At 48.7% G+C, this 11078-nt stretch overlaps 4 protein-coding genes across 4 annotated transcripts; 2 read left to right on the top strand and 2 right to left on the bottom strand.

Annotated features, from left to right (window-relative positions):
* Window positions 1-641: 641 nt before the first annotated feature.
* On the top strand, window positions 642-4500 carry EDB91DRAFT_1135872 (armadillo-type protein). The gene is made up of 9 exons (XM_041318818.1): window positions 642-826; window positions 879-1208; window positions 1469-2366; window positions 2415-2488; window positions 2545-2655; window positions 2709-3020; window positions 3076-3550; window positions 3606-3880; window positions 3936-4500. The coding sequence occupies exons 1-9, from the start codon at window positions 725-727 to the stop codon at window positions 4113-4115; spliced, it is 2757 nt and encodes a 918-aa protein (XP_041176678.1). The 5' UTR covers window positions 642-724; the 3' UTR covers window positions 4116-4500.
* EDB91DRAFT_1135870 (legume-like lectin family-domain-containing protein) lies at window positions 4501-6257 on the bottom strand. Its single transcript, XM_041318817.1, has 11 exons — window positions 6065-6257; window positions 5900-5961; window positions 5812-5842; window positions 5707-5754; window positions 5589-5651; window positions 5449-5542; window positions 5362-5395; window positions 5122-5308; window positions 5047-5068; window positions 4895-4997; window positions 4501-4845 (listed from the first exon to the last, which is right to left on the bottom strand). Exons 1-11 carry the CDS (start codon window positions 6170-6172, stop codon window positions 4572-4574), a joined length of 1026 nt encoding a protein of 341 aa, XP_041176677.1. The 5' UTR covers window positions 6173-6257; the 3' UTR covers window positions 4501-4571.
* A 1068-nt stretch (window positions 6258-7325) lies between these two features.
* EDB91DRAFT_391477 (ER lumen protein retaining receptor-domain-containing protein) lies at window positions 7326-8580 on the bottom strand. The gene is made up of 6 exons (XM_041327092.1): window positions 8413-8580; window positions 8288-8356; window positions 8065-8221; window positions 7752-8009; window positions 7600-7695; window positions 7326-7540 (listed from the first exon to the last, which is right to left on the bottom strand). The coding sequence occupies exons 1-6, from the start codon at window positions 8432-8434 to the stop codon at window positions 7504-7506; spliced, it is 639 nt and encodes a 212-aa protein (XP_041176676.1). The 5' UTR covers window positions 8435-8580; the 3' UTR covers window positions 7326-7503.
* Window positions 8581-9133: 553 nt separating this feature from the next.
* On the top strand, window positions 9134-10902 carry EDB91DRAFT_391482 (DnaJ-domain-containing protein). Its single transcript, XM_041327093.1, has 4 exons — window positions 9134-9758; window positions 9811-9961; window positions 10022-10346; window positions 10421-10902. The coding sequence occupies exons 1-4, from the start codon at window positions 9349-9351 to the stop codon at window positions 10747-10749; spliced, it is 1215 nt and encodes a 404-aa protein (XP_041176675.1). The 5' UTR covers window positions 9134-9348; the 3' UTR covers window positions 10750-10902.
* Window positions 10903-11078: the final 176 nt, after the last annotated feature.

The following is an 11078-nucleotide window of genomic DNA, read 5'->3' as shown; positions in this document are numbered from 1 at the left end:
TCGTACCGTTCAAGTACGCCTTCTAAGTTGCAGCTCCACAAGAACACAATTCATCTTGATAATCTTTGTCCACTGGTCCGGGGAGTAGTTTAATCAGGCGTGCGGTGCATCTGAATGTGGGATTCGTGCGGATATATGATAAAGGTTTCCAGTCACTCAGGAATATCTCATTGCCGGTAACTAATTGCTAGCCACCACCTCACGAATTCTGGAGTACTACAAACTTGCGTGTAAGCGGGTTGTGACCTCTGAGCTAAGAACTTACAATAAGCCTAAGTTGATCGCGCGAGAAGGGCAATCTGCACGTTAGTGCGTACGTGTCTAGATAGGCAGCCTATCGATGATTGGTTCGTAAATTCGGGGAGGCACTGTCAAACAGGGTTCAGCATCATCACTGATCAAGGAAGATTCAACGAAATATACAGGCCAACTTTGCCCGGCTGGCAGAAAATCAGCTTCGAATCTAGCAGATCGCTGCGCACTAGTGCCCTGCCACTGCCAGAGGAGTAGTATTAGATGGCTTCTCAGGAGTACTTGTGACCGTTTGACGTCCTTTGTGTACATTGCAATCAGTTCGCACGAGGAACAAATAAGTGTACACAAAGTAAATTGGCTGTGGCAGAAAGGGTTCTTGCCACTTGGTTAAGAGTTTCCGACCAGCCCTTTCTTTCTTGCGGCGCGTTCCCCTAAATCTGCACTTCACGCGCGTTGACGGCTTTACATTATGTCTAATTGGACGCCGCAGCCTGCAGGTCTACAGGAGATCCTACAGACTATACGCGACTCAACTGATACACAAGGCAATGTACAGCGAGCCATCACCCATGTATGAATTTTCCTTTCGATGATCCGCTGCGCGTTAACTGTGGCTTAATCAGAAATTGAACACCTTTACACGTGTACCGGATTATATTGCATATCTGGCATACATCTTGACCGCACTCCCCCAAGAGGACGACCAAATCCGCACGATAGCCGGGTATCTGTTGAAGAACAACGCGCGTCTACTCCTTAACGTATCTCCGGATGTGGCCGAGTATGCAAAGTCGGCTGTTCTTCAAGCCTTCGTCAGCTCTCCTCCTTTGATAAGGAATGCTGCCGGACATGATATTGTTGCTTTCCTTGGTGTTCTTGAGCCCAGAAACTGGCCGGATTGCCTGCAGCAGTTGGTGAATATGCTAGATTCGCCTGATCCAGCTCTTCAGGAGGTGAGTGTTCATGTCATGATATTTCGGGGCTGGAACATGGGATCGCGAATGCTTTGCCACGAGTTTTGAGGCGCCTGCTAATCAGGCAAAGTTCATGCGGGTGCAGCTCTGGCTTTTCAGCAGCTCTCCTTCATCGAATGCCTCATTTGATTGAACGTGATTTTATGCTTAGCCCGAACAGTCCCCAAGCACGCGACGTTTCATATTCCATGGTTATCTATGTCACTATTCAAGTGCGAATACTCAAAATTACTACGCAGGCTGCTTTTAGCGTTTTCGAGAAAGCTTGCGAGGACTTCCCTCGCAAGATGGATGTTGAGATTAATGGAACGCGCCCTCTGGATTACATGATCCCCAAGTTCCTCATGCTATCAGAGCATCCGATGCCGAAAATGCGGTCACATGCCGTTGCCTGTCTTTCATATTTCGTGCCGATCAATTCTCAGTCCCTTTTCGCCCACATCGATGCGTTCATCGCCTGCCTCTTCAAGCGCGCATCTGACGAGGATCCATCTGTCCGAAGGCACGTCTGTCAGGCTCTTGTTTTGCTCCTTGCAGCCCGTCCCGAGAAGCTGATGCCGGAAATGTCGAATGTCGCGGAGTACATGTTATACTCAACCAAAGATAAGAATGAAAGTGTGGCCCTCGAAGCCTGCGAGTTCTGGCTTACTTTTGCGGAGGATCCTGACCTCGCAGCATTCCTCCACCCTCTCCTGGGACGTGTTGCTCCTGTATTGCTCGATTGCATGATCTACGGAGAGGATGACCTTCTATGGCTTGATGGGGACACAGAAGATACCAACGTCCCTGACAAAGAAACCGACATCAAGCCACGGCATTATGGAGGTAAAACGCACGGTCTGGACCGGGATCAGGCAGAACCTAATGGACAGGAGCGGAAGCGAGGGGCATACGGGGAGGAGACATTGGACGACGAGGACGAGGATGACTACGATCTTGATGACGACGATTTCGCTGATGAGATGTCTACGGAGTGGAACTTGAGGAAATGCGCTGCTGCTGCGCTGGATGTGCTGGCTGTGAGGTTTGGGTCGGAGTTACTGAACGTGCTGCTTGGTCCCTTGAAAAATAAGCTTTGGAGTACTGAGTGGTTGGAGAGGGAAAGTGGCATCTTGGCATTGGGCGCAATGGCAGAAGGTGTGATTCCTGCTTATCTGAAGATCGCCTATTGACTTTGTTCTCAAGGCTGCATTGACGCAATCGAGCCTCACCTGACAACCCTCGTCCCGTATCTAATCAGTACACTCAACGACCCTAAGGTATGCCGTTACTACCTCGCTTTGAGGGGCAAGATTGACGATAATTAACCGTTTAGCCTCTTGTTCGGTCAATCGCTTGCTGGACCTTGGGTCGGTATGCCAGCTGGTGTACGCAACCTATATCGGAGCAGCATAAGAATTCGTTCTTTGTCCCGACAATGGAAGGCGTGCGTATTTTTATATATTTCACGTGTGATTATGTCAATTTATAAGACTGCAGCTGCTGCGAATGGTCCTGGACGACAACAAGCGTGTACAAGAAGCAGGATGTAGTGCATTCGCAACGTTAGAGGAAGATGCTGGGCCCGAGCTCGTGCCGTATCTGGAACCTGTCCTCCGGAATCTGGTGTTTGCATTCGAAAAATATCAGCACAAGAACACGCTCATACTTTATGATGCTGTTGGCACATTGGCAGATGCTGTGGGCAGGGCATTGCAGAATCCCACATACGTGGAAATCTTGATGCCTCCTCTGACGTCTCGATGGTCCAAATTGTCGGACGATGATGACGATTTGATTCCGCTTCTCGAGGTATGTCTCGGATCGATTTGTTGATATTAAGAGTCCTCATGCTTCGGTATGCCAGTGCCTTGCGTCCGTCACCATTGCCATGGGACCGGCATTTGCCCCCTACGCACTACCTGTCTTCCAGCGCTGCGTGAACATTATTCACCAGTCTCTACTTCAGTACCAAGCATACCAGCAGAACCCGGAGCTCGATGAGCCTGATAAGTCCTTCCTTGTGGTGTCACTGGATCTCCTATCGGGCCTTGCACAGGGCATGGGCATGCATCTAGAGCCTCTCATTGGACAGACAAGTCCAAACCTTCTTCAGCTACTGACGGTGTGTCTCAAGCACCCTCAGGCGCCTGTCCGCCAGAGTGCGTATGCACTCGTTGGAGACCTTGCGATGGGCAGCTTCCAGCTCCTGCGTCCTCATCTACCTGCCATCATGGCAGAGCTTATTGAACAGCTTGACCCTGAGCCTAAGGTCGAGTTCATCAGTGCATGCAATAACGCAGCTTGGTCTGTCGGGGAAGTAGCGCTGCGCTATGGGCGTGGTGAGTGGACTCCCCCGTTTTCAACATTGGGTCATTATGACTCACCGTTTTCTAGATGACCCGGAGTTCCAGCAATGGGTAAATCCTCTCATTGCACGTCTCATCCCCATCTTGCTGCACCCGAAGGCTCCACGTAGTCTTCACGAGAACGCCGCCGTGTCCATCGGGCGGATTGGGTTGATGCACCCCAATATTGTCGCTCCCCATTTGCCCGAGTTTGCACAAGCATGGTGCTTGGCCTTGTATGAGATTCGTGATAATGAAGAGAAAGACTCTGCGTTCCGCGGTCTATGCACTCTCGTGCAGACCAACCCGGCGGGCATTGCAAAGGTCCGTCGAAGTGACTGATCCTGAGTGTGCGATAAACTGACCAATCTTTACTCAGAGCCTTCTCTGGTTCTGCAATGCCATCATCAGGTGGCATCAGCCCTCCGCGGAGCTGAATTCGATGTTCCAACAGCTTTTGTCTGGTTTCAGACACCACGATGAGGCAGGCTGGGCTGCGCAGGTTGCGAGCTTCCCTCCTGTAATCCAGGAGCGCCTTGCTTCACGATACGGTGTATAGACTGTTTTGCCATGTGTTGTGACGTATGTATCATCAAAATGACACGACATCTCATTGTATTTCGGCATCCTTTGTTCATTGTGTCTTATCTCTGTTGTTTCTGGGAACTTCTAGTAGTAGTAGTAGTATTTTCTTTCAAACCAGCAACTTGCGTCTGCGTCTCTGTAGTTACATACATACCTACGTCCTCTCGCTCACAGCCTGCCTCTTGTATATCTTTTTACGTAGCATTAGTCGTAGTAGTACTTAGCTCTTCTTTCTGACATCGGCATTACATCTTAGTAGATAGTATGTAGTAGATACACATCCCGTACAACACTGAGTTCAACTGACATCAATACGATACAATTCTGATGGGATCCATCCCGAAGACCTGTCAAACCATTTCATCCGTTTCCTAGCGATTGCATTGATGGAAGTAAAGGTAAAGATGTACAGGAGCTCGGACGTAAACTGTCAGAAGCGCCTCCGACTCTCATAACCCAAGCCCCCAAATGCAGAGTCACCGTAACCCCTCCTCTTATTAAGCGTGTAAGTCTTGTACCCATACATAGCGCCTACACAGACACCGGCGAAGAGCAGCAATTTGAAAATGAAGCTGAACCAGGAGCCGCCTTGCGATTCGGTTCCAGGCCTGCGCGAAAAGGAACCCTTACCGCTGCCGCCAATCTTGTTGCGCTGCGCATCGGAGGCGGAGAGAATAGCGGACCACGTCGTTACGGAAATGACACTGAGAAACGTATTAGTAGGAGGTAACTACTGGCGAATGTGATACGCACTCATGCGAATCGAATACTTCGCCTGTCATTGCGGAGATGCCGATGAATGGAGAGGGGGGAAGACTAACGTCCGTGAGACGGAAACAATCGGACCAGTCGTCCCCTGCGTGTCTGTCAGTTTTAATTATCCGTTCATAAGGAGAAATGCGCACAGGCTCGATAGTGGACCTTGACCTATCATTTGCGTGAGAAACAAGTGTTATGAGAGCGCAAGCATCAAGACGCACATCAAGATAGGTATCCTTCACGTAGGTGATCTTGAGCTTCGTGATCACGTTCGTACGACGGAAATTGGCTCCACACGAGCCTAGGCTGTTGGCCTCACCATCGTGTGCTTGATCATAAGGTGTCTGTCCATCCCCCATCATCGCAACAACGCGGGGAAATCCATAAGGGTGCCGCGAGTTTGCGTAACTTGTATCACAGGTGAGAAGGGCAACGCGAAATATGTTTATTCGTCGACTCACGTATCCAAAAAGATACCGAGCCCTTCGAAGTTGTCTGGGAGGGCATAAATGTCAGATAAAGATGACCAAGGTGAGACTAGAACTTACCTTTGCTGCCGAAGACAGGGCCAGGTTCCGCTCGCTCCTTGGTGAGCCAAATAGCCATTCCATCTCCGTACAGGTGCGACGATTCACCAGTGACCTAAAATCCCGTTTGGACATGCTGACATCAGGGTATTGGCACTTACTTTGAATTCTACCTCGATAATAAAATTGGAAGCAGTCAGCGGCATGCGCGACCAGAGCCATCCCTAGTGGAAAAAAATGTTCATCGATGAGAGCGTCGCGTAACTTGTCTATTCGCACCATTTGAGATGGGCTCGCGCGCGTAAGACGAATATGTTTGTTGGTATTCTACATGACATGCATGTATTAGAATATGAGTGGTAGCTGAAAAGTGACTGGGCTCACGATGTATGCATCTGCGCCAAAATCCCACCAACTGAAAATTACACAGGTGTAAGGCTGCAATTTGCTGGGCATGACATTCATGTCTCACCGATTTTGCAGGTCTTGATCTATGTATGGAGGAAATATTGAATGTGTGCGAAGCTGTATAGTCTTGGATAGATGAAAAACAATGAGCCATTCCGAATTCGCCCACTGATGGAGAAGCGAAAGCAAGCCCCAAGAAAGGGTACACTTCTCAGATGTTACGACTCACTCGGTCAATTGTTTTGTTGTTCACGGTCGTGTCCGCTTTACCGAGAACACATGAGAAGCTTGCAAAAAGTACATATGCAAGATAGCACACGGAAAAGTACCGTGTCATCGAGGTTGAGAGCTAGAGAAATAAGTGTGGGTGCTCGGAGTCGCGCGTTGCTTGTGCGCGAAAGGGTCTTTGCCGCGACCGTAACAGACAATGTAAGTAAGTGCAGCATACTCAGTGCCACGTCTGCCGAGCATGCCGAAATGTAAATATGTGCAAGCAATACATTTATCCAACAAAATACTTGGAACGAATTTCGATTCACGAAAGAAGAGAACAAGTATCAAACACATTGAGAGTCTGGGTCATTATATCCATGATCTCCCGGTTGCCTATCTACTCGGTTATGACCTCTCTGTCGTTCCGACGGCAACGGAAGTTGCGAGAACTTTCACATACAGAAGAGTATGTAGCCACCCTTGCGCTCAAGTGAAATCGCCACCAGCCCATTGTAGTAGGCCCAATTGGACAATGTTATATTGTTTACTATGAGGGTCCGCCGGACGTTAATGAACTTATACAGGATTTCGGGCGCTTTCTCAAATCTGTTGCTCATCGTGCATACCTTGACAAGGGGTGCCGCTGGGAAAGAGGCCCAGGTCGTTGGAGATAGGCCAATCCACACCGGTCTCGTAAAGGCAGAAGTCCTTATTCAATGTCCATCTCTCTCATCGGCAAATTAATTGCCGCTAGCTGCAAGTTATGCAGAAGTTGATATGGCAAACAGGAAACTCTGAGCTGAAGGCGACAGACACCAGAGGCTATAAAGGGCTAGAGCGGAAAATGCTGGAGGAAACCTGGACGGATACTGGGTCAATAAAAAACGGGCGGAGAAACACAAGCGACCGTTAGGGTTCAAGATGATGTTTGGACTTACCGCAAAGAAAGACGGTAGCCCACCCAAGCCTGACCAGCGCCCTGCATGTCGCGCGTCGCCAAAACTACCCAGTATGTACCAATACCACGCTGGGTAATTCCACACTGATTGGCGCGAGAAGTTCGTGGTCTTGTCGGAGGCACATCCCTGTTGTTTCACCATTCAATCACAGTGAATGCTACAAAACGTGCAGAGAGAGGTAGCTGTTTAATTAGAAGGCATCCTGACAGATCATAAAAGAAATACCCCCACATTACCCCGGTGCATCACTGATAGAAAGCTCGAAACGCATCACTTAATGGATGCCTGAACAGGGTTGTTTGAGTAGATTCATAATACCTCGACCCATAAAATTAACAGGCCCGACTTGTTGCTTGGCTCAATGAGATATTTCGGTTCCATGTAACGCAAGATTCTATGGTCTCCCAAGTATACATGAATGTCCAAGAGCGGTTCGTGATATGTAAAGCTCTGCTCGATGACGTCGGCGGACTCCGACAGACCAAGATACGTAAACTCATGCCGGAAGCTCGAACTTCTGTCCGTGGAGGACTCTGGGATTGACGTCATTGGTAAGTATACAGTTGGTGCGGGAAACATGTGAAAGGCCCACTTTGTAAAGTAGACGTAGAAGAAGTCGAGGTAAAGCCCGGTTTGCACCAGTCCAGCTGTCACAGCTATAGGATCCACCACGTCCTCCGTAAAGTATCTGTAAGGCAAAACCGTCCGGTCATGAACAACAGAACCCACTGGAAGCGAGCGTACCTATATATCCAGTTGGGAAGGTACAGAGCACGATAAATACCCAGAGCGGCAAGGTAGTGTGTCGTGATTGTCTCCGCCTCGCCGGTACGTTGCAACATGAACAACTGGGGGAAAATGGCGACAGATTCGAGATATATGGAGAACGTCCAAAGAATCTCGGTTGGCTCGAACTTGTAGTTGAATATCAATGACAGAAAGATGCATGGCCCAAGGAGATATTCAATCTTGAACGTGTCAATGGAAGGGTCGTGCGTTGGTCTGTCAAAACCAAGGTCAATATTCATGAAATGGGGGAACACCAGTGAGTACGCACCGGAAACGGTACTTCATGAGGTAGAGGATGTAGCAACTGCTGCCTATGAAGAATAGCTTCATCACGAAGTTGTACAGAGATATCCAGCGGAATAGCAGGTCAATGTAACGCGTCAAAAATACGAGGGCGTAGAGAGCCTGCGTCTTGAAGGAAATACCTGGTGTGCGTACAAGCAACACGTCTGAGTAAGAACAAAATAGCGGCTCTAAAGTAAAGAACCCACCCCTGCATGACCTGGTCTTGTGAACTTTATGGATAAGGATGAATATAGAGGCCAAGTGGGCCAAATCCCCTGCAACCACGACCTGTCAACTTCCTGGACAACTTTAAAGCAGCGCGAACGCGAACCGAGCAACCGAAATAAATTCATGTTTTGACGTGACTACTTCTCCTATATCTTCCAACAAGCGTACTGCGGTTCTCCAATTGATGGTCCAAAAATTTGAGCGTCGTGGAGTGTAGAAGGGATCGACGTATACCGACGTGTCCAAACATTGTTGCTGGTATGAGGTAAAATATTCGCACGCCTTCTCTCCTTCTTCAGTCCCAGCAACTCCCCGCAAACTCCCCGCGACCTTTGTTTCATCCTGGACGACAGATTCCATGCATATAACCTTGTACTGTTGACGACAAAATAGCTTCCGGCGAGCATTTCCGTAACACATACAGATAGGCAAGTGGTCATATTCTTCTCTTGTTCGCCATGATGTCCAAGTAAAAGGGTCGACTTTGACATAATACTGTGATGCAAGCTGTCCCTGGCTCTTGAGCCCCAAAAGTGTCTGTTTCCCATTGCATTGCCCCAGCTCACCGCATTGCATTGTAAGGCCAGACCGACATTGCGTGGCTCTCATTGGCTGGCGAGGCTGAAAGGCCTATAGCCCGTCAGCAAAGGCAGAGCCCTCACCTCGCAGTTATTTGCAGTCTTTGCAGTCTTAGGTGATTGCAAAGTTGCAGGTGAATTGTGGCGTTTTAGCCGAGCCCTGGCAGCAGAGATTTGTCTGCTATGGGTGGTCTCTAGACGTGGATTTCTTTTAAACGCGAGATCTGCCCGTCCTTGTACGGGTACGCACATTATAAAGTACCCAGACTCGAGATAAATGTTTGGGTATGTGGTTATGTGCGGAAAAATAGCAGGCACGAGTTCCAGCGGACATGTGGTGCTCAGTATAGTCAAGGACATGAGATTATCTGGCTGCTTGCAGCCCTGAGCTTTTTTGTTTTCATCGATGTTGATCTTTATAGCTTGACTGATGCGACTACAGTTTCTCTAGATCCCAATTCATGTCAGCAGCGCTCTTCCGTATTGTTGGCTGGTCGTACCTCCCAGATTTCGCAACAAAACAAGCCCTTCGTGTAATTCACCACACATCTTTTAGTATCTTTCACTGGCCTCCACCTGACCCGCGAACGCCCGCTTATGCATTACACTATCGACTTACTTTTGCAGCAGTTGTCCTCTGTTATCTCATCTACAACTTCTTGGACGCTTCCGGAAGCATCGCAAACAACTTTTACGAGCTTCTCGGCATATATCCGAATTCCACTGATGCCACACTAAAGATGGCGTTCCGTGGCTTCGCAAGGAAATATCATCCAGATCGAGTGGGTCCATCGGGAGAAGCACTGTTCATCGAGGTTAGAGATGCATTTGAAGCCTTGAAGGACCCTGTCGTTAGGTTCGCATACGATAGGTGGGTGTTGTTGTGAGCGGTACGGCTTGGTCATCTCAAGTCTCTGTTTCAGATTCGGACCTGATGTTCTGAAGTGGAAAGAGTGTACGACGATGCGCGAGTATCTCCGGCGCGGACTACTGAGCTCGTCATTGTACCACATCATGACCGGCGCTGGTCTCATTCTTTTTTCAGCTATTGGAAAACCCAGTCCTATAGCAGCAGTCAGTACAAAGCATACTTGCGCTTCCCCTTTTAACCAGCTTCTTTGTGCCTGTTTTTAGTGGCGTTATCTGCTTTTTATTTGCCTGTTTGCATCGGAACTTTATCTCCTCCTTGCCCCCTCACCTTCCGCATTATCACCGAGTCCGTTTATCGATGCAGCACCCTCGCATGCCACGATCCTCGATGTTCTGTTTCCTAAACGGGTGGTATACCAACATGTTCTCCTCCTCCATCAGATCTTCTTCTTCCTGTCTGTTGCATTGTCGCGTGTGGCACCAGTCCTTTTTCCCTCACTGATGCGGGGAGATCCCGCAGTGGATCAGCAGATCGTACGCGCTTTGGCCGAGAGGCTTGGTGCCCTGGCAAAGACAACAGAACGGGAGTGTGAGTGAACCATTACCTTTCTAAGCATCTAACCCTTAAATTCTGATATACACCACAATTTTCTGTGACTCCAGTATCGATTATGCTAGATATGGAACTGCGCGCGATCCATGAGACACCTATGGTCACTTCTCAAACAAGCATGCCACCCCGGCCGCGCGAGGTGCTCAAGAGTGATATTATGCGTGCTTTGACAATGGAAATGGAGGATGTTGTTGTGGAGAATAAACTGAAAACGGAAGTCGGGCCTGTAAAGACTGCATGGGATGCCGCTGTTGACAAGGAGAGAAGGAAGAGAGTGCAAGGTTGGCGATTACAAGGTATAGCAGATAAACTGGCGTCGCCACCCCCAGATACGTGTCAAATGAAGCTGCACAACCGTGCTCGATCCCTATCGCTGTAATATTACAAGAAGTTTTTACATTTAAAAATTCTGACATTGTCTGTCACAAAGTGGTTGCTTGAAAAAAAAACGACTTGTTTGGGAACTAACTCATGACTGGCGGGAACCATAGATAGAGATCCCGTGTAGATCCGAAGTGCCTGGATGCAGTTAGTGACCTATAAAATGAGGGTGATCTGAGCCTACCATGAGGACAACACATGACTCACCTGCATGCAAAAGCATCAAAATGACAAGGCATGGCTACAGGTCCAAAAGCAAACTATATAAGAGACCTGAATTGACTGTGTCAATCGAACTTGGTTATTAAGAGATTACCAAGTTCAAGT

The sequence above is a fragment of the Suillus paluster genome (genome assembly GCF_016628075.1).
Source record: "Suillus paluster strain FC165 chromosome Unknown EDB91scaffold_29, whole genome shotgun sequence".
Classification (NCBI taxonomy): Eukaryota; Fungi; Basidiomycota; class Agaricomycetes; order Boletales; family Suillaceae; genus Suillus; species Suillus paluster.
This window is presented reverse-complemented; position numbering and strand designations above follow the sequence as displayed.

Coding starts and splice junctions, on each gene's coding strand:
- EDB91DRAFT_1135872 (XM_041318818.1), top strand. CDS start 725: ATGTCTAATTGGACGCCGCAGCCTGCAGGTCTACAGGAGATCCTACAG. Junction 827..878: donor TACAGCGAGCCATCACCCAT/GTATGAATTTTC, acceptor TGGCTTAATCAG/AAATTGAACACCTTTACACG. Junction 1,209..1,468: donor CTGATCCAGCTCTTCAGGAG/GTGAGTGTTCAT, acceptor ATTACTACGCAG/GCTGCTTTTAGCGTTTTCGA.
- EDB91DRAFT_1135870 (XM_041318817.1), bottom strand. CDS start 6,172: ATGACACGGTACTTTTCCGTGTGCTATCTTGCATATGTACTTTTTGCA. Junction 5,843..5,899: donor GATCAAGACCTGCAAAATCG/GTGAGACATGAA, acceptor TGTAATTTTCAG/TTGGTGGGATTTTGGCGCAG. Junction 5,396..5,448: donor CCCTGTCTTCGGCAGCAAAG/GTAAGTTCTAGT, acceptor ATGCCCTCCCAG/ACAACTTCGAAGGGCTCGGT.
- EDB91DRAFT_391477 (XM_041327092.1), bottom strand. CDS start 8,434: ATGAATTTATTTCGGTTGCTCG. Junction 7,696..7,751: donor CTTCCCAACTGGATATATAG/GTACGCTCGCTT, acceptor TTTGCCTTACAG/ATACTTTACGGAGGACGTGG. Junction 7,541..7,599: donor TTCTACGTCTACTTTACAAA/GTGGGCCTTTCA, acceptor CGTCAATCCCAG/AGTCCTCCACGGACAGAAGT.
- EDB91DRAFT_391482 (XM_041327093.1), top strand. CDS start 9,349: ATGTCAGCAGCGCTCTTCCGTATTGTTGGCTGGTCGTACCTCCCAGAT. Junction 9,759..9,810: donor GTTAGGTTCGCATACGATAG/GTGGGTGTTGTT, acceptor TCTCTGTTTCAG/ATTCGGACCTGATGTTCTGA. Junction 9,962..10,021: donor AACCCAGTCCTATAGCAGCA/GTCAGTACAAAG, acceptor GCCTGTTTTTAG/TGGCGTTATCTGCTTTTTAT.